Source organism: Microtus pennsylvanicus, chromosome 15 (assembly GCF_037038515.1).
Source record: "Microtus pennsylvanicus isolate mMicPen1 chromosome 15, mMicPen1.hap1, whole genome shotgun sequence".
In the NCBI taxonomy this organism is placed as follows: domain Eukaryota; kingdom Metazoa; phylum Chordata; class Mammalia; order Rodentia; family Cricetidae; genus Microtus; species Microtus pennsylvanicus.
Window position 1 is genome coordinate 44,417,472 of NC_134593.1, and position 20,073 is coordinate 44,437,544.

The window sequence follows — 20,073 nt, forward strand, 5'->3', positions numbered from 1 at the left end:
CCACAGAGAAAGGTAAATCTCCATCTTAATTTCTCTGTCCTGCAACCAAAGTGTACCCTGTCTTTAGCAACAGGTCTTATCATCTTACTGTGATGGGCAGCTAAAGGCAGCAGCTGTGCTGTTCCCGAGGTCCCTGGGACCTCCCTCGTGCTGAGATTTTCATCTCATAACTGGAGTCTTCTGTGTGAAGCACTGCCATCCATGCAGGGGACCTTGGCCGCACTCCTTTGGTCATTGTTAAACTTTTTTTCATTTATTATTTATGTGTGCACCTGCCAGTGTATGCTTGTGTGTGAGTGTGTGCACCTGCTTGTGTATGTGAGGGTCAGAAGGCAATTTTGTGGAATTGGTCCTCCCCTGCCTAAAGTGTGCTTCTAAGACTCAATCTCAGGTCATGGTAAACACATGTACCTACTGTTCCGTCTATCAGTAGCTCCTCCCTTTTCTTAAAAATTGTTATAAGCTCACAAAACAGTGAGTTTTCGTAACTTTTTTTATATAGACTTGGTTTTGATCTGTCCTATCTACCATCCTGCCCTTTTCTCATCTCCTTGCCTGCACCTAAGCCATTAACCCACAGAATTCTCTTCCCTTCTGCTTTTATGCCGTATGTTGCACTTTTCCCAGCCCCCTAAGTCCTTGTGCTGTTTCTCCATTCATGGACCTTTCTGCTCTTCTGCCCTCTGCAGAGACTCCAAATTAAACTTAAAACATGAAAAACTTGAAACTAGGATCGAGAGACAGAACAAGGGTTTTTCTGGGCCTGGGTTACCCATTTAGTATAATAATTTCCAGGTTCATCCTATTTTCATTATGCTTAGGTATGACAATTTCAATTGCTGGACATCTGCACTGCATGATTATTCTAGTGTGGTTTGTTCTTTTCTGTGGCGTATGGATAGATTTGCCATAGATACTTTCAACTGTGTCTTGGTCACTGTTCTGTTGCTGTGAAGAAATACCATGACCATGGCATCTCTTATAAAAGAAAGCATTTAATTGGAGCTTGCTTAGAGTTTCAGAGGTTTAGTCTGTTATTATCATGGCAGGGAGCATGGCAGTCCATCAGGTAGTGCCACTCCTGATGACTAAACATTCAGATATGCCTATGGAGCTGCTCTTACTCAAATTACCACAAACTGTTTTCTGTAAAGCTCTCTAAGTTTCCTTTAGTCTATTTTTTTTTTAACATGGAAAGTATTTTCTTTTCATTTCTGATAATGAAGATAATTTTGCTGGGCAGAGTAGCCATAGGACCCTTGGATGGATAGGGTACTGCCTGGGTTTATCTTGCCAGGTGACAAGGGCCAGCATAATGCCTGAATCCTAACATTCCCACCTTTTTTTTTTCTATAAAAGGTGGAGACATTAAAGGAGATGGGGTGCTGAGTTCTCAAGACTGCTTCCTGCTGACTTGTGGGCGTTGAAATCTTGGACCCAAGAAAGCTGGGGTGCTGGCTGGCCATGTACTGGGGTTGTTGGTTTCATGGCTGTCCAGGCTCTATGGAACTGTCCAGTATCTCTTGGACATGGCGAGGTGCTGGCAGAGCAGAGGATAAGGTTAAGTTTGAGAAAAAATATTTTTTTCTTTAGGTCCTGGTGATTGAGGGAGAGGGTGTCAGGCCAGGGAAAGGTGGGAAGCTTAGGCTCTTATGGCTGGTAATTGAGGGAGGGGGACATCTGACATGTTGAGGTGACTCCTCCAAGTCAGCTCCCTGGAACTTACAAGAAGTTTTTTTGTTTGTGAAAGCATAAGTTTTAGACATTTATAATCTATCTATAATCTGTCCTGGAATTTGTAATGTCAGAAATGACTGTGACAAATGGATTTTGCACACGGAAAAGTATCTCTGAGGTCTATACTTAAGAAACCACCAAAGGGAATTTAAAATCCTAAGCCTGTGGCTATAATGCTAGTGGTAGTACTCAGAGCTGGATTGATAGCTTATTAGAGCTTTATTGACCAATGGAAGACCGTGAACAGTGGTTCAGAAAGAGAGAGATCTGATGACTGCGTTTGCACACCTCAGACACTTTCTTATCCCCTGAACCACTCGCAGATCCTCACACTCTAAGCTCTCAGGGCTTTACATAAACAAACCTTAACTGTTCCTTCCCCATTGTTATGACATCATCTTAACACTCAGGAGAAATCTGTTCTGTGACTTGGTCCCTTTAAAACTGGCGAACCTATTAGCCATCAAGCTGCATCAGGATTCTTGAGAAGAATAAATTTTACCTGAGTTATTGATTTAAAAAATGACAGAGACTTACTTTTATAAAAAAAATATTTATTTTATTTATTTATTATGTATACAATATTCTGTCTGTATGTATGCCTGCAGGCCAGAAGAGGGCACCAGACCTCTTTACAGATGTGGTTGCCGGGAATTGAATTCAGGACCTTTGGAAGAGCAGGCAATGTTCTTAACCACTGAGCCATCTCTCCAGTCCCACAGAGACTTACTTGATTGGCTACTTAGACAGCCATCCTGGGGTCCACCGTTGTTATCGAGGTCAGAGGCTTCAGGGCAACATCTGTCTTATAGCTGGAGCATGGGGCCTGGCAGGCTTCAGAAGACCCTGCTGATTAGGAGTGGGTAGCCTAGCCTTCCTTGCCCTGAGCAATGAGGCATTTGATTTCTGTCCCATCGTCCATGGTCTGAAGAGGCCTGTGCAGCAGTTGAGGTGAAAGGCCAGCTTTTGTTCAGTGTTAGCACTGCCACTTCTGAAGCAAGCTCCGGGTGGAAATTCTGTTCTTTGGAGGAAATGGGGTTGGTGCCAGGAGCTAACCTATCTCTCTGTTACAAATAGCCTCTTTAATTAAACATTTAAATGCCATATTCCCTAGATCTCAGAACATTTGAGGATTGTCTGTTGGGTACATGAGAGTTACGACTACAGATCTGCCTGGAGAGCTGGATCCAACCTGACAGGTTGTGGAGGAATGTTTCATCCAGAGTCTCCCAGCTTGTTTAACTTAAAACATTTTCTTTAACAGTAAGTACTCCTGCATATACACACAGTTGCATTTAAGTTGCATTCACAGATGCATACACGCATACAGAGTTAAAGCTAGCTTACATTCACAAATGAAAAGTGAGCGAGAGGAAGCTGGCTTTTTCATCTCTGAGTCACAGTTTGTAGCAGGCAGAGAGAGCCCTGTCAAGGCATACCATCATGCAAACATGTCATATGTAGCCCCAGGCCCTGCTTGGTTAGGGGTGGAGCTACACAAGTCTGTGGTTCCTCCCTGTTCCAGTCACCACGGGGGGGGGGGGGGGGGGCGGCGCTACTGGTCACGTGGCCACCCTTGGTAAAGATGGTGCTTAGGTCACTTGACCTGTCTGTCTTGCCCTTACCATAGTGGTGGTTAGGTCTTATAACCTGTCCTTAGCCAAGATTGCTCCGCCTCATGTGTTGTAAGGCACCTTACAGGTTTTAGACCATATGCCATTAGTAAGACACACATAAAGGACGCAGACATTCAGAATCACGCACTTATGGTCACAGCATTCACTCATACCCTGAGCATGTGCTGCCAGCCTGCAGCCAGGCAGAAAGGATGGGAACAGAGACAAAGGAGCAGCACAACTGTGGCAGTGTTATGTTTTCCGGCCCAATAATCCAACTCAGACCAAATCAAACCGAATTAGAAAAGGCTCAGGTTTAATGGGTGCCAGAAAAACACAGAGAGGGGGAAAGGTGAGCCGGAATGTCCACGTGTTGCGTCTTGGGTGGGGGGGCAGTTTCAGTAGCCTATGGGAGTGGTCTTGAGCCTTTCTGGGGAGGGGTCACCATTTGGTGGGCTTTCTCAGAAGTAGAGTTTGGACTGAGGCAACTCCCAGGGGAGGGGGCTTGGAAATGGAACTTTCCAAATTGGATACCAGGAGCTGGGGTGAAGCCTCCAACTAAACAGGAAAAAGGGATCTGCCACCCTGGTCTGGGTGGCCTAGCAGTGGTGGCAGAGACAGGATCAGAGGCAGAGGGAAGATCCTGCCCCAGAAAGGCTTAGCCACGGTGGGTGGTGACTAGAGGCTGCTATGATGGCAGGCAGTAGAGAGAGTTTTAGTGTGGCTAGATCACATTCCGGGAACAAGAAGCAGACAAGGAAAGGAAACAAGGAGAAAAACAGAAAGAACTTGGGGCAGTAGGGTACACATTTACAACTATTGGATCACTGGCGGAAAAGTTCTGTGAAGTGCTGGGATACGGAAGCACTGTTTGGATTGATATCTCTTGGGATAGGCAGTTACCGTGAGTGAGGTAGAGATAAAGTCTAGAGGCTGAACTCCAGCATCCCAGAGGTTCAGCGTGGACCTTCGAGGTCCAGGGGCATAGCCAGTGCCTGAATACAAGCTGCAATGCAACGACGATGTCATGTGCGTACAGGGGCCCAGAGGGTTCTAAGCCCAAGAGACAAGTGGTTGCTCAGTTCTGGGGCTTTCAGCTGGAGCCCAGAAGGCAAGAAACCGTGGACGAGACACAAATCCCCAATCATGGGAAACATGGCGGTGGGGCGGGGGGAGAGGGTATGTTACTGATGATTCTGCTGGTTTTGGGTTCCAGCCATCCTTAGTTGGAAAGGTGACCCGATTGAAAGTTACAGGGTCTGGCAGTCCTCAAACTGTCAGCAGGCAGGAGGAACTGCCAGGAGATCCTGCCAAGTTCATGACACCAAATGTTGTAAACCAGTGCGAGGTGGACCTTGGTGGGCTAAGGCGCCACACAGCTGGTGAGAGCCCATGGTGGGTGAAGGACAGACACGGTGTGCAGGCAGAGTTCATGTGGGAAGTTTTTTGAGATAAAGGGAATGGGAGAGGGAAGAGAGAGAGAAATATAGAGGGAAAGAGGAAGAAGAGCAGGGGGAAAGAGCAGAAATGGGCAAAGCTTGTCTCATAAGGGAGCTTTGCACCCGTGTAGTGAGGTAGAAGTCATAGGACCCTGAGCTGGCCAGGATACTGCCTGGGTTAATCCTGGCAGGTGACAGGGGTCAGCATAATGTCTGAATCCTGGCAGTTAGGGGATGAGCATTAGATCTACTTTGGAAAGAAAAAAAAATCATCGAGATGGGTAAAGTAAAGTATTTGGGAGGGGGAGGCCCACCACTTTTAGAGATTGTTAAAGCTGTGGAAGGTTAGTTAAGTTAAAACAAGTAGGAGGCAAGGAAGAAGGAGATTTAGGAATAAGAGGGGGAATATAAGGGATGTGGGTGGAAGATAGAATAAAGAATGCCTTAGTAGACTGGGGGAAGAAACATGTACAACAAACATAGTCTAAACCGTAACTGCAATATTCAGACAAAAGCAGACCATCACAAGACTTATATGCATGGATGAAAATTAAATAATAGAAAATTAGACGTAAAAGAAATGCTTAAGGAGTGAATTGCTGGTACAGCTGCTCTATCTGGGCTGAAAGGTCTTGTTCTCAGATTCCTCTGGCTCTCGCAGGCTTATCTTGGTACTGAGTCAGGGAAGGGCAAGTGAAACCTGCAGCTTTCTGCAGCCTCGGTGTTTTGTGTGGTTCCAGTGTGAGCATAAATGATTTTCACATTTCGTATCTCTTCTGTACCCACAGTAGCTTGGATAATTGGAATTTAGATATTTCTTTGTGTTCCAGCAAGAATTTGCATATTAAATTTCCAGCGTGATCTTTGTTTCATATAGGAACTAGGAACTCAGTATGGCAGTAAATAATTAATATAGGTCAGAGACCCCAACCAACATACACACACACACACACACACACACACACACACACACACACACACACACCAGAACAATAAAACAGCAACAACAAAAATCACATGAAGCATATAATTCAGAGACAGGGCTGTTGTCTTATTGTGCATGTAGCTCCTGTGCCTTGCTTCACAGAGCTCTGCCACTTTGGGCCTGCTTCACTCTCTTCTCATCGACATTTTAAAGAGTCTTCATGTGCCACAGCCTACTTGCTGTCAGCCTGGAATACTAGACTCTGTCCTGTATTTTAGAAGTTGAAGTTTCAGTTCCCATTTAAGGAGGCTTCCATTATCTCAATAGTATAGGTGAGGGGAAGAAAAACTCGTTTTTCTTTTCAGATTCAGTTTCTGCACCGTTAGAGGTAGTCCGTCTGTCTGTCTGTCTACTGAATATGTGAACTCTTTTGACCAACATGAACACAAATGATCTGACACCTTCAACCTGACATCCCCTCTGGTAAGAACATAGCTGCAGGTGTGTTCCTGTTCTTTGCTCTCTCCCATACTATGCAGAATGGCATAAAGATGCCTTCTGCCTTCACTTGAGAAGGCTAGCTGTCATTGAGTGTTTGAGAAGTACTCGCTCACAGTGCCACACTTCATCTCAACACAGCTTGGAGGTGATCAGGAGCAGATATGTGGCTAACTTAAATAAACTCATAGTGGATATTCCTCATGCCTGCTGAAGTCTGTTTTGTTTGGCTTGCATATTGCGTTAAAGAAACACGAAGGCTAAAAATCAGATCTGACCACAGCTGCCTCCCCTGTCCTCCTGCGTCAGTCAGGGCAGCCTTCCACTGTGAGCCTTGGCCTTTGCATGTGTGTGTCGGCCCGCCAGTAGACATGGATTTTATCGGCTTTCAGAGAATAGATCAGGGCAAGTTGGCTTTGTTTTGATCATATTAGTGATAAAGGGTATTAACAAAGACCCATTATATGGATCTAACAAATAAATGAGCTTGAAATAGTAGCCTGTCTTTCATTTCAGCTTTCTGCCAATTCAGTTTTGAAAGTTTTGAGTTTGTTTGGACATGTCTGTTTCTGAACATGGGTGAAGGCTGTTGCCGCAGTGGCCCTTAAGCCACGTGACTCTGTCATTCTCCGTCTAATTTTAACTGCTTATTTTTGAAATTGGTTGGGATTGCCAGTTAACTAACACATTTTTTTTATGAAAAGGAAATTTTATAAGCTAACTATCACCTTTATCTGTCTGTCTGACTGTCTGCTGTCTGTCTAGTTTCTCCATCCATCCATGTGTATTTGTGTGTGCACTTGTGTATCTTGGTGCTGCATAGAGGTCAGAGCACAACTTGCCACCATATGGGCTCCAGGGGTCAAACAGGAGTCATCTGGCCTGATGGCAAGTGCGGTGTTTTTTTTTTTTTAAACTGAGCCTTTTTGCTAACTCAGGGAAGCATTTAGAAAAACAAATATTTAAAAAAATTTTTGGGATTAAAATATAATTGCATAATTTCCCCTTCTTTCCTTCCTCTAGAGCAGTGGTTCTCAACCTTCCCAATGCTGTGACCCTTTAATACAGTTCCTCATGTTGTGGTGACTCCCAACCATAAAATTATTTTTGTTGTATAACTATAATTTTGCTACTATTATAAATGCCGCTATTATTGTAATCTAAATATTGGATATGTAGGATATCTGATATGTGACACCTTTGGGGGTCGAATGGCTCACAGGCTGAGAACTACTGCTCTAAACCTTTCCATATGTCCCTCCTTGTTCTCTTGCAAATTAATGGCCTCTATTTTTATTAATTGTTGTTGCATACATTTATGTATGAATATAAGCATATGTATTCCTAAAGACATAAATACAGACGGCTTAGTTTACATAATGTTACTTGTATGTGATTTTTCGGGACTGACTATTTGATATTGGATCATCAAGGTGTACTTTTTGCTGGGGAAGACTATTCCAAGGAAGATTTTTCTTTTCTTTCTTTTTTTATTTTAAATTACCTTCTTGAAAATTTTGTGAGCTGATTACGTTTGTGTTTTAAAGCAGCATTATTTGAAGATAAAGCCAGTGAGGAACTATTAATCAGTCCCCCCCCCCCCCGAAATGTAGCCCTTCAGTGTCTCGCCTGTCAATAAAATATATTCAGATGTATTTTTGTAGTTTAGTGGTGAGGGGTTTGTAATATTACTGTTTCAAAAGTCTCAGATGGAGAAACACAGATGAGTGCATTGTTGGCTGTTCCAGTAACAGCTGCTCTCTGGAGTCTGGACTCACAGATGGCACAAGGAACTGATTGTAATTCCTCTCCCTGGTGGCCCATTGGGCAGGTGTGTACAGGGAGTTTATGCAGTGTACCTGCTCCAATTTTCAGTTTCTTTTCCTGGTGACAGCCTGATCTGGTGAACACTGTTGTTCCTGGTTGCTGAGTTCTGTGGCTACAGAACATTTTGTTACTTTTTACTTTTACCACTTGCCTTATTCATTGTTAGCAGTGACATTTTCAGTGTTTATAAAAGAGAGTAATGTATAAATGCCACATATTGATTAAGTTAGGCTAATCCTTTTGTGAAATAGCCAAGTATTTATAGAAGGGGTCCTAAAATGCAAGAGCTGAGAGTAGATGCTCTGTTGATTGACAGTTTTGCAGTAAAGCTGGAGTAAGCTTTAGAAAGTGAGCAGGAAGACTTGTTAAGCTTGGAAACCAAGACTCAGACTCACTTTGTAATTTGCTATACACAGAAACTATTACGAGGCAGTGTTGGAAAGGTACTGTATGCTATCTTATTCCTATTTATGTGAAGGTAGCTCCTCTCCCTTCATTAGTGATAGTGATGTGGTTTGCATTTATATTTGAACTCTTGATGCCCAGCTGGTGGAGTGTTTGGGAGACTGTAAAAGTGAGTCAATTGGGATCGGCCTCTAAATTTGATAGCCTGGCCTGACTTCCTAACTTCTCTGCTTCCTGAGTGTGGATACAGTGTGACCATCTATCTACCTTTTGATCTTGCCTCCATGTCTTCTCTGCCATGATAGTTTGCAGCCCTGATAAAGCTGGACTCCCAAGTAAACCCTTCCTCAAGTTTGTTATTATCAGATATTTGGACCCATCAGTGAGAAATGACTGAAGAACTTATATGATGTGGGATTTCTGTCTGTATCCTGTGATTACCATTGATTAATAAAGGAACTGCTTTGGGCCTGTAGCAGGGTAGAAGAGAGCTAGGCGGGGAAAACTAAACTGAATGCTGGGAGAAAAAAAAGGTGGCGTTAGAGAGAAGCCAGGTAGCCCTGCCAGAGACATACGTTGGATGGAACTATGCTGGTGAGCCACAGCCACATGGTGATGTGCAGATTATTAGAAATGGGTTAAATTTAGATGTAAGAGCTAGCCCAAAACAAGCTAGAACTAATAGGCCAAGAAGTAATTTATTTAATATAGTTTCTGTGTGGTTATTTTGGGGCTGAGAAGCTGAGAACAAACAAGTGACCTCATACAACACTTACATAGACTTTCTCTTTTTATTTTTTCGTAAGAATGGGTATTTTAAATTGTTTTTTAATAACCTTTTACTCTCCTCATTTGTTTACATTTGTTTCCTGATCTTTTACTATGAAGTGTGTGTCTTCACACTTAGGAGTGTGTGTGTCTGTGTTAAGTTTCAAGTTGATTAAGAAATTGAATTACACAAATATTGATGTATTGGGGTTCTCTATATTGTCACTCATAGAAAATGAATCTCTAGTTATATATAGAAAGGAATTTATTAGAATGACTTACAGACTACAGCCCAACTAATCCAACAATGGTGCCTATGAACAGAAAATCCAAGAATCCAGTAGTTTCACAGTCTACAAGGCTGGATGTCTCAGCTGGTCTTCAGTATACACTGGAATTCTGAAGAAATAGGCGCTAATGGACTTGCTAGCAAGAGCAAGGGCGAGTAGGCAAAGAGCAAAAGCTTCCTTCTTCCATGTCCTGATAATAGGCTTCCAGCAGAAGGTGTGACCCAGATTAAAGGTAAATTTCTGGATTAAAGGCATGTCTACCCACTCCAAAGATCTGAATTAGAAGCAGATCTTTCTACCTCTAATTAAGCAAAGTTCCTTATAGCTATGCCCTCCATTTTTTGGTTTTAGTTAATTCCAGATATAGTCAAGATGACAACCAAGAATAATCATCAGAATTGGCTTGCATAGATCATACTCCTTTTCTTTTCTCTCTCTCTCTCTCTCTCTCTCTCTCTCTCTCTCTCTCTCTCTCTCTCTTTTTTTTCTTTTTTTTTTTTTGCGACAGGGTTTCTCTGTAGCTTTGGTTCCTGTCCTGGAACTAGCTCTTGTAGACCAGGCTGGCCTCGAACTCCCAGAGATCCACCTGCCTCTGCCTCCTGAGTGCTGGGATTAAAGGCGTGTGCCACCACCACTCGGCTCATATTCTTATAAATAATTAGTTGTTTGATAAATACGACTCTGTTACAGAGTAAGACAATTGAGATGGGAATTGGGACATTTTTTGGTTCCATTTTCTATCAACTAAGTTTTTATTTTCAACAAATTTAATATATCTGGGACTTCTTTCTTCATATGTAAAATTGATGGTATAAAGTTTGGTTACTTTAGAAGATTTGATTCAGTCTCTTTGGTAGCTGTTGTCCTTTAAGTCTAAAGGGTTACCTTTTTAGGAGATAGGTCAGTATTCTGTTAGTCATTGCATTCTGTGTCCTCATGTGCAAGAGGCTGGAAAGTTGTGCTTTTGTAACCGCTCCATTGGCATTTAACATATCACTCATTTCCCTTGGTGTTACTGTTGCTTTCTCAATTTAGGCTCAGACTAGACTTATAGTTCTGTCCTCAATTTCCAATCAGAATGTTCAAGGATAGTTTCACACTTTCATATTTTGGCATTTAATATCCCCTTTCCATACAGTTTTCCTTTCCCCAAACTACTTAGCCTTCTTTCACATTTCATTTGTGACAACTACATTGGTGTTGTAAATACCTATCTGTATGCTGTGTTAAACTGTGTGGATGACAATCAACTCCTTGAAGGATAGTGTAAAAATTTCATCATTTTATCACAGGGCTTAATTAATATTTATAGAAGTAAATATAGATGATGGTTAATTAGAATTTCATCTACATATAATAGTAATGAACATATGAAAAATGAGAGAATAAAGGAAATTACCACAGTTGTTTTGACTTAGAAACCTGAGATTACTTTACACATCTGCATTTCATGGTCCCTCCTGTACTCTGGTTCCTATCTACTATCTGTTTACTTTTAGTGGCTTACTTACGTAAGAACTGTATTCTCCCTGCTACCCATTGAAGTACTTGTTTTCATTCAGGATTTTAGTTATGACTATTATGGTTCTAAGCATTAGTAGTACTCTTTAGTTACACACACACACACACACACACACACACACACACACACACACACAGCATGCACACACTCACACACACATGCATACACTTTTATATATTTGGTTTTATCATAGACTTATCAACTTTGATTTACTGTCTTGTATAGCCATATTTACATTTATTTTCCCTGGCTACCTTCATTTGGAGATATCTTTAATTTTCTGCTGTGAAGTTGTTACTTCCTCCTACCTCTCTGTCCACTTCTTTGTCACTCCTTTTACCCCTCCACCTGTGTGTGTGTGTGTGTGTGTGTGTGTGTTTGTGTATGAGACAGTATCTGGTTTTGTAATTCTGAAATTCATTATGTAGGCTAGTCTGGCTTCAGACTTTTGATAGTCTTTCTACCTCTGCCTTCCAAATCTTGGTATTAAAGTAGGTACCACTATACCAAGCTTGTTCACTCCTTGTTTCTTTGCTGTTTCAAAATAAGATTCACATTTTGGCTTCCAAGATGGCTCAATAGGTAAAGGTACTTGCTAGGAACCTAAGTTTAATCCTATGTAAAAGGGGAAGGGGGGAAATAACAGAGCTGTCTTCTGATTTCCACATTTATACTGTAGTACATGTGCACACACCTCAAACAAATGCACAAATAACATAAAAATGTACATTTATAAATGTTTTAGAATTAGCACAGTATTGGAGGTAAATGGTAGAGTTACTGACTCATCAAGAATGGGTTTGAGATAACTGTTGGATTAGCTGTTAGACCAGTTCTCTGAGTACTAGGAGAATGTGGTTAGTGATGATGGACGGTGGCTTTAGCCCATTGGTTAAACAAGTTGATGTTGATTATAAAACATTTGAGATGCGGTTGGAAGTTTTTATAAGATGGTTTATACTTGAATCATAGAATTTACTCACAAACCAACCAACCAACCCTGTATTGCATATAGGTAAATTGAATGGGTAGAGGTAGTTTTTTCTCCTCTGGATACAGCAGTTTCTCCATTCTTAAATTAATTATTGTTTTGTCCAAATGTAAGATTGAGTTGGTGTAGCATGATTAATAAGAAGTGGCATGAATAATAAAAACTCAGTGACAGATACTGGGGTTCAAGCTGAAAGATCAGAGAAACAAACCAGCCAACCTCTAGAGAGCTCTTTCCTCTAAGAAATCATCAGACTGGAAAGAGAGTGAGTTCTTGTCTTATCCCACTTTATATTCCTCACTAGTACTGGGATTAAAAGTGTGCACCACCACTGCCTGGCCTCTCTGGCTAGCTAGTGTAGCTGCTGGGATTAAAGGTGTGTGCCACCACTGCTGGGCCTGTATGGATGACTAGTGTGGCTATATTTGCATTCTGATCGTCAGGCAAGCTTTATTTATTAAAACACAAATAAAATATCGCTATAAATTGGACTGAGAAAACGAACATTAGGATAATAAGGTGATGATTTAAGAAACATAAAAGGTAAAGACTGTACTGTAAAGGCTGCCTTTCCTGTGTCCCCTAGAGTAAGTAGTGCTTATTGAAGGATTCTTGAGTACGTGGTATTAAAGAAGGGATGTGAGAAGATAATGTGGACAAGAATCCAGGAGGAAATTTACTTGTTCTTAGTTTGTTCAAGTTTAAAAGTGTGGTTATTTTAGTCTTAATTTTACAGTGTAGCTCAACCTCTTTTAAAAGCTTACTGCATTGGCAGATAGTCGAGCAGAAATTGTTTCTATCATTGCAAAGAGTAGCTCATACACAGACTGAATGTAACTAGCTTTTCTCAGAAAGCATATGAATAATTTTGTTCACCCAATATCTCATTAAAGGTACAAAGAAATACATGTGGGCCTGCTTGTCGGGGTTTCTGTCTTCCCACAAGGTCCCACAGCCGGCAGGCCCCAAAGAAAATCACACAGAGATCTCCATAAGTTATAAAACTGATTTGCCCTACTTATTAGCTTTTGTAGCTTGTATTAACCCATTATTCTTATCTATGTTATCCACATGGCTCGGTACCTTTCTCAGTGGGGCAGCTCACATCTTGCTTCTTCAGTGGTCTGAGCAGAACTGGGAGGAATGGGCTTCCTCCTTTTTAGCATTCTCCTGTTCTCATTGTCCTGCCTCTACTTCCTGTCTGGTTGATCCACCTATACTTTTTGCCTGGCCAATCAGTGTTTATTTAAAACATAATTGACAGAATATAGACAATTCTCTCATACCAAAGAAAGATACACACACACACGGTTGTTATAGATTATTAAAGATTATCTATCTGTCTGTCTGTCTATCTATCTATCTATCTATCTATCTATCTATCTATCTATCTATCTATCTATCATCTATCTTCTGAACTAGTGTCAGAATAGTATACAGACTGGAATGTTCAGTATTTCCTAGTATTTAATAGAAAACTGCATATTGTAAACTTTTGTTTAATATTGGGTTTAGGTAATAATTAGCTGTTTATTTTATTTTAACAGGTATCTTTCAGATGAAGGTATTGAAGCATGTACAAGCTCTCCTGGCAAAGTTAATATAAATGACATCATCCTGATTGCTCTCAATGTAGGTTAAGTTTATTAACTTTTATTAGACCCTTTTTAAAATTAAAGTTGTTCCAATGAAAACTATATCATAAACTATGTTATGATAAATAATATAGAGGAAATCTTTAATTGTTCACCTTTTTAAGTTATAGAGATGTATGTTGAATTTAATGACCTACTCTTAACTAGTTGTAAATATCAGAGAGAGTACAATGAGAAAGGAAAAGTTCATCCATCATAGAATCCATCATATTTTTTATCAGCTTTGTAATAGAAAGAACTGACGATTCTTTAAAACATTTTTCCACTTAATTTGCATTAAAACTTTAACTGTAGCCTTAATTTATTTAAAAAACTTGATTTGTTTATTTTATCTCAAGGATATGAGTGTTTTGCCTGCCCGTATAAATGTCTGTGTCTGGTGTTCTGGGCAATCAAATGAGGTTGCCAGATCCTCAGATGGTTGTTAGCTACGATATGGGTACTGGTAACTCCACTGAGCCATCTCTCCACCTTCTATCTCTCCTTCCTAGATGTTTCCTTTATGCTCTGATTGAAAAAAAAATCTTTCTTTTTTCATCTATAGAGTAGAGAAGTAAGAATATTAAGCAATGGCATAAAATCCTGCATGTAGTTTAATGTTCAAGTACTTGAATTGCTCAGAAAAAATTAAGTGCAGTCTTAATTTATTGGGCACTATTGGTGTTTACTACTTTAACAACACAATATATTATCTCTCTTCAGATATGTATTCCATAGAAAGACATTCCAGATTATCTTAAGGTTTTACTTCTGAAGAGGATACCATTTTTATATGGACTGTGTAGTCTTCTTAAAGAGAATCACAGAGATGCTGTGATATTAGTAACTAGTTTCTGTTTGAGTTTTGGGTGCAGTGGTTTGCTGAGTTACATGTATTTCTGCATTTTTATAGTTAGCCGTTAATTTCCTGTTTTCTCTTTCTGTGATTGTACAAGCAGGGAAAATATTCCTGTTGCAAAGCTGCTGCTGCTTTGCCATCCCTGTGACACCGGTCCCCGCTGTTTCCTTTGCTTTGCTATATTATGAATGTCAGAGCTGTTGGAGTAATTGGTTTTCATGTCTTTGAATATTAAGGTTATATAGGATTTAGTTGTTGTAACATACGGTGTTATTGTAGTTCAAAGCTGTCATTTGGTCTTTGGATTACGACATTAATTTTCAATAAGATCATAATGGATGTAATTTGTTAGAGATTTTGACTAAGAAGAAATGCCTCTCTCTCTTCCTGTTTGCTTTATTGGTACACTAAGCAATACAACCATTGGCTAAATAATTTGAAAATAGTGACTGTCTGCATACATTTTACAATTAGTTAAAGATGAAGATGTTTACTTAATGTTTGTTCATAAGACTGAATTTAGAGATATTTTTCTATAATTCTATTTTAATAATGGAATGTTTATTTTAGACAGATTTGAGAACAATTGGCAAGAAGTTCCTTCCCAGTGACATCAACGGTGGAAAGGTAGAAAAGGTAAAGAAGGCTGCCTCTCGAGCTGTGCTGGTTGCCGCAGGACATGGAATGTGCACTGAGTTACTAGACAGAGAGCCTGGGAGGTCACAGTTGTAATGCTGTTTTGCTTCATATATAGAACACTATTAAAGTAGAATTCTGGTGAATTTTAAATTTTAAAAACTTCATTTTTAAATGAATTATATATAAATAAATTTATATTTAAAATCAATTATAAATACGTAATATTAACTTGGCATGTAACGCTCATCCTGTTGTTAAAGTGCGGGACAAGTCCCCTTGTCTTTGTTTATGTTTTAGATTCCTTCGTAAGTGGTCACTGAGTTTACTCAGTCTGTTTAGGAACATGAAAGTGTAAGACGATTAGGACTTCAGCAGTTCGGCAAAGATGCATGTTTGGTTGCTCTTTTTATTGTGTTTTTTACGTAGAGGCATTCTTACCAATTTATTCAGCTGTCTCATTTTTTAATACGGAAATACCGTTTAAAGATAATCAGGTACTATAATATTTCCTGCACATTTCTCTTTAGTTTTTTAAATTTTATAATGTATATTGTTATAGTAAAGAAATTAAAATTGCTGCTGGTAATGTTTTGAACTGTTAGTCTAATTTCTTAGCTGCAGAGGGAGTGGAGAGCATGTGGTTACTTGTCCTGCAGGTAGTTCTGTGTAGATTGTCATTGCAACACCTTTCCTAGGTTTACCTGAGAACTTTTGCTTAATGTTAGTTTTTAGTGTTGTTTTCTAATGTGTTTTATAGACTCCTCTGCGATTTGTTTACATTTCACTTTTGACTACAAAAATAGTTGTTTTCAGATGTAGTTTCCTACTGGGTTCCCCTTGGTCCCCAAACTATCCTTATTCCTACCTGAGTTTCCAGCCTGAATATGGAACCTGGTCATTTGCATTTTTTTCCTTTAAGAGGATGTTGGCCTTACTGTCCCAGAAACATCCTTAGAAAACCGCTGCATTATAACTGCAGATTGGGCAGCAATGGTGGCCTGCCCTGATGAGTATAGTAATTACACAAGTGTGCATGCACAACTGTATACTAGTTTTATTAAGAAAATGAGAGCTAGCCGGGTGGTGGTGGCATATGCCTTTAGTCCCAGCACTTGGGAGGGAGATGCAGGCGGATCTCTGAGTTTGAGGCCAGCCTGGTCTACAGAGGGAGTCCCAGGACAGCCAGGGCTACACAGAGAAAGCCTGTCTCGAAAAAAACAAAAGGAAAGGAAGGAAGGAAAGAAAGAAGAAAGAAAGTGAGCTTACTATAATACTGCTTTTCCATTGTCTCTGTCCTTAAGGCTCAGAGCCCGCGCTGCCTTGAGCTCACCGGTAGATGGAGGCATTCTTTGTTTTAACTGCTTTCTCAGCACAGTTTTGCTCTTCAAACTGTATGCAGTATTTTGTAAACGTTTCCTTTGAAGGCAATTGATAACAATTAACAAAAATTTGCAACCTGAAATTTTTGTGATACGTATTATCACTTAATACATCCTTAAATGTGATGCTAGTTTATATATAGAATGAATAGATAAAAGACTCCCTTTCATATGTAATAGAAATTGCTAGATCATTCTTTTTCTGTTCTTCCTTATTGGCTACATTTTCCCCTTTACTAGCTGCTGCTGACGAGATTTAATGCCTCTCACTGTAGGAATGAAAATGTTTTCAAACAGCTTTAATAGAAAATTTTAAAAGCTGATACACAGATTGTACTCATTTTGTTGGCCATTAGTTAGAACTCCACACACTGTATTTGAATACAGCTATATTTAGGCTAAATATTCAAGGGGTATATATTTGATATGAATTAAAGATCAGTAGAACTCACATACTTTATTTGTACTTTTATTAGAAAGATTTACTACCTAGCATTCCATCCTGTTAATAATGCTTGATTGTTATAAAGACATGATTCTAGAATTATCTTTCATTAATTTGCATATGTTACAGTTCTAGTTTAAAATATGCTTTATCTTAATCTGTAAATATGCTATAGGGAAATGCTATTTTAATTATTAATCTGCCTATCTTTTACTTTGCTGTGCTAATTATTATGGAAAGTATACTTAAATATGATGCTAATTGATATATAGGATGAATAGATAAAAATAATCCCTTTCAAATGAAATAGAAACTGCTAGATCCTTCTTTGTTTTGTTTTGTTCTTTTCTCAAAGCCACAGTTTCCCCTTCCTCTCCTCTTTCCAGTCTTTTCCCTGCACATCCCCTCTCCCCCAGATCCACTTCTGTTTCCTTTCAGAAAAGGGCAGGCATATTAAGTTGCAGTAAGACTAAGCACATCCCCTTGTATTAAGGCTAAATGAGGCAGTGCAGTAGGAGGAAGCAGAAGAGTCAGAGACACCCCACACCCACTGTTAGGCATGACATAAGAACATCAAGCTATTCAACCATAATAAATATGCAGAGTGCCTAGGTCAGTCTCATGCACACTCCCTGATAGGTGGTTCAGTCTCTGTAGTCCCCTGTGGGCCCTGATTCTATGGGTTTTCTTGTGGTGTCCTTGACCTCTCTGGCTCCTATAATCTTTCCTCCCCCCTTCCACAGGATTCCCCAAGCTCTGCCTAATGTTGGTCTGTGCCTCTCTGTATCTGCTTACATCAGTTGCTGGATGCAGCCTCCCTGATAATGATTATGTTAGTCTCTGATCTACAAGTATAGCAGAGTAGCTAGATAATTCTTTTTCTGTAGCGTGATTAATAAAAGCTCAGAGACAGATATTGGGGTTCAACCTGAAGACCAGAAAAGCAAAACAGCTAGCTACTGACTTTACTTTGATGTTAGTCTGAAAATGGTGAACCTGCCTCCAGGAAATGCCAGAATGCAACTGAGTCTGAGTGTTGTCTCCTCTCGTTTCATAATCCTCTCTAGTTCTGGGATTAAGGACATGTGCCACTACTGCCCAGTTTCTTTGGCAAGTTAGTGTGGCTGCTGGGATCAAAGGTGTGTGACATCACTGCCTGGTCTGTAAGACTGGCCAGTGTGGCTGTTTTACTCCCTCATCTTCAGCCACTACATTTTCATTGCTTATATTTTTTCTTTCACTTGCTGCTTCTGACATGCCATGTAATTGATGGATTTTGGTAGAAAACAATATTTTCTAGTTTTCATCTTATATTAGGAAAGGAAGAAAGGATAGTAAGAGAGGTGAGCAGAATAAAGGAGTTTGAGAGGGAAACAGAGAGTAACCTAGATTTCATAGTTAGCTCCCAGACATAGCAAACTGGAAAACAACTTTCCAGTATTCTGACCAACATTAAAAAGCAAGTGTATAGTATATGTCTTAAGAGGCAGGGGAATCACGTTTAATATTAGGTATGGAAGGGGATGATGTAATAGGAACCAGTAACAGATTAGGAAGATATGAGGACAACCACTAGCCTTACCCAAACCCTATTTCTCTAGATTATTAAATTTTGTGATTTTTGGCAAGTTATTTAATCTTTATGTTCGTATCGTTAAAATATTATTCCCTCATGCCATTGAGAGTTTGTCTCAGAACTCTAACAGTGCATAAGTGCTGATTGCCTCTGCTCGGTTACTGCGGGCTCCAAGAGAATTCACTGAGAAGCAAGCAAATGGACTCATTTTTGTTGTCTGGATTCAGCCCCAAACCTCCTTCAGCCAGGCTAATCATTGAGGTAGGATCAGAGGTGGCCTGAAGCTGCTCTGACTGATTCTACTGAATTTCTAGCCTGTCTGTGATACTCCCATTTCAAAGAGAGAAAGTCATTTGAAGATTGGGGAACGTTTCCCCAAGTATTTAGAAGCAAGGGAGGTGTGGGGACCATCATCTTTGTAGGAGCATCTCCCATTTGCCTTGCGTGGTTCTTTTAAAAGCCTCCCCTCGGCCTCCTCCTGCCCCTTTGGAAGTTATTCACCAGGCAGTGTTCTGGAGCTTTTCAGGAAGACCAGCAATTCTCTTGGGAGGTAGATGAGCGGAGTCTAAATTTCATCTCCCAAAAGGCTGAAGTCTGTGTCGTTGCTGTTATGATCAGTGAGACCAAGATAACATGATTTTCATGATTGTCAATTTCAGATTAGGAATAAAGTGGAGAGCTAGTAGATTTGGAATCAGGCAAGAAAGGTAGGTTTGCAGTTAGATCTACACATGGAACTGGTTTACTCTGAATTTACAATCCAAGATGTCTTGGGCCTTCAGAAAGACACTGTCATCTGGATTTTTCAACTGAAGTCTTAGTCATTGCTATTATCACTGATTAATTTGGGAGAAAATAGAATTGCAAAAATTGAAAGGAACTTTATTACTAATTAATATAGCATTTCCCCCTGAGGATCTTTCCCCTCTAATTCCTCTCTGTGACATTATTTTGAAATGTCAGTGTACTCTGGATAGTGTTTGAGCATGACTTAGCTTTCAAGCAGAGACTTGAAACGTGGTGAAGGGGTGGACAGAGATTTTCCTGCAGGCTTCGCAGTCCAGGCCACAGGCTCTAATAGTTCTTCTTTTTCCTCCCTAGGCCCTAACTTGGAGGCGGTGTATGTTTCCCTCTCTGTCTGTCTGTCTGTCTGTCTGTCTGTCTCTCTCTCTCTCTCTCTCTCTCTCTCTCTGTCTGTGTGTGTGTGTGTGTGAGAGAGAGGTGGTGGTATATGTTGTATCTCACACTTCTTTTCTGAGCTTTTTTGGGGTAGACTTTGTGACCCGAAGTCTTGGGACAGCTAGTAAGCTAGCAGCACACAAATTGGAGACCATGGGAAATAATCATAATGTAAATGCAGTAAAATTATTTATTGTTTTTCTCTGTTTAATTTTAAAATTTTATTATTTTCATAGCAAGTTTAAAACAAGGTGTGAATGGTAAATGTAAGATGTGGCTCTGCTTCTTCCTCCAGATCATTGATGCATTGGTCTGGTCCATGGGGGAGGGGGGGCAGAAGTGAG

The 20,073-nt window shown here is 40.2% G+C and overlaps 1 protein-coding gene across 5 annotated transcripts in view; it reads left to right on the forward strand.

The window, feature by feature from the left end:
- The window catches only part of Tdrd3 (tudor domain containing 3), a 178,865-nt gene that overhangs the window by 44,324 nt on the left and 114,468 nt on the right, over positions 1 to 20,073 (forward strand). For 4 of the 5 annotated variants that reach the window (XM_075950323.1, XM_075950322.1, XM_075950325.1 and 1 more), the window contains exons 2-3: positions 13,566 to 13,650; positions 15,082 to 15,147. In XM_075950323.1, coding sequence (XP_075806438.1) covers positions 13,566 to 13,650; positions 15,082 to 15,147 — 151 coding nt within the window. Of the gene's footprint in view, positions 1 to 2,983; positions 3,001 to 13,565; positions 13,651 to 15,081; positions 15,148 to 20,073 lie in introns of those variants that run through there. The other variant, XM_075950326.1, reaches the window with a different exon arrangement.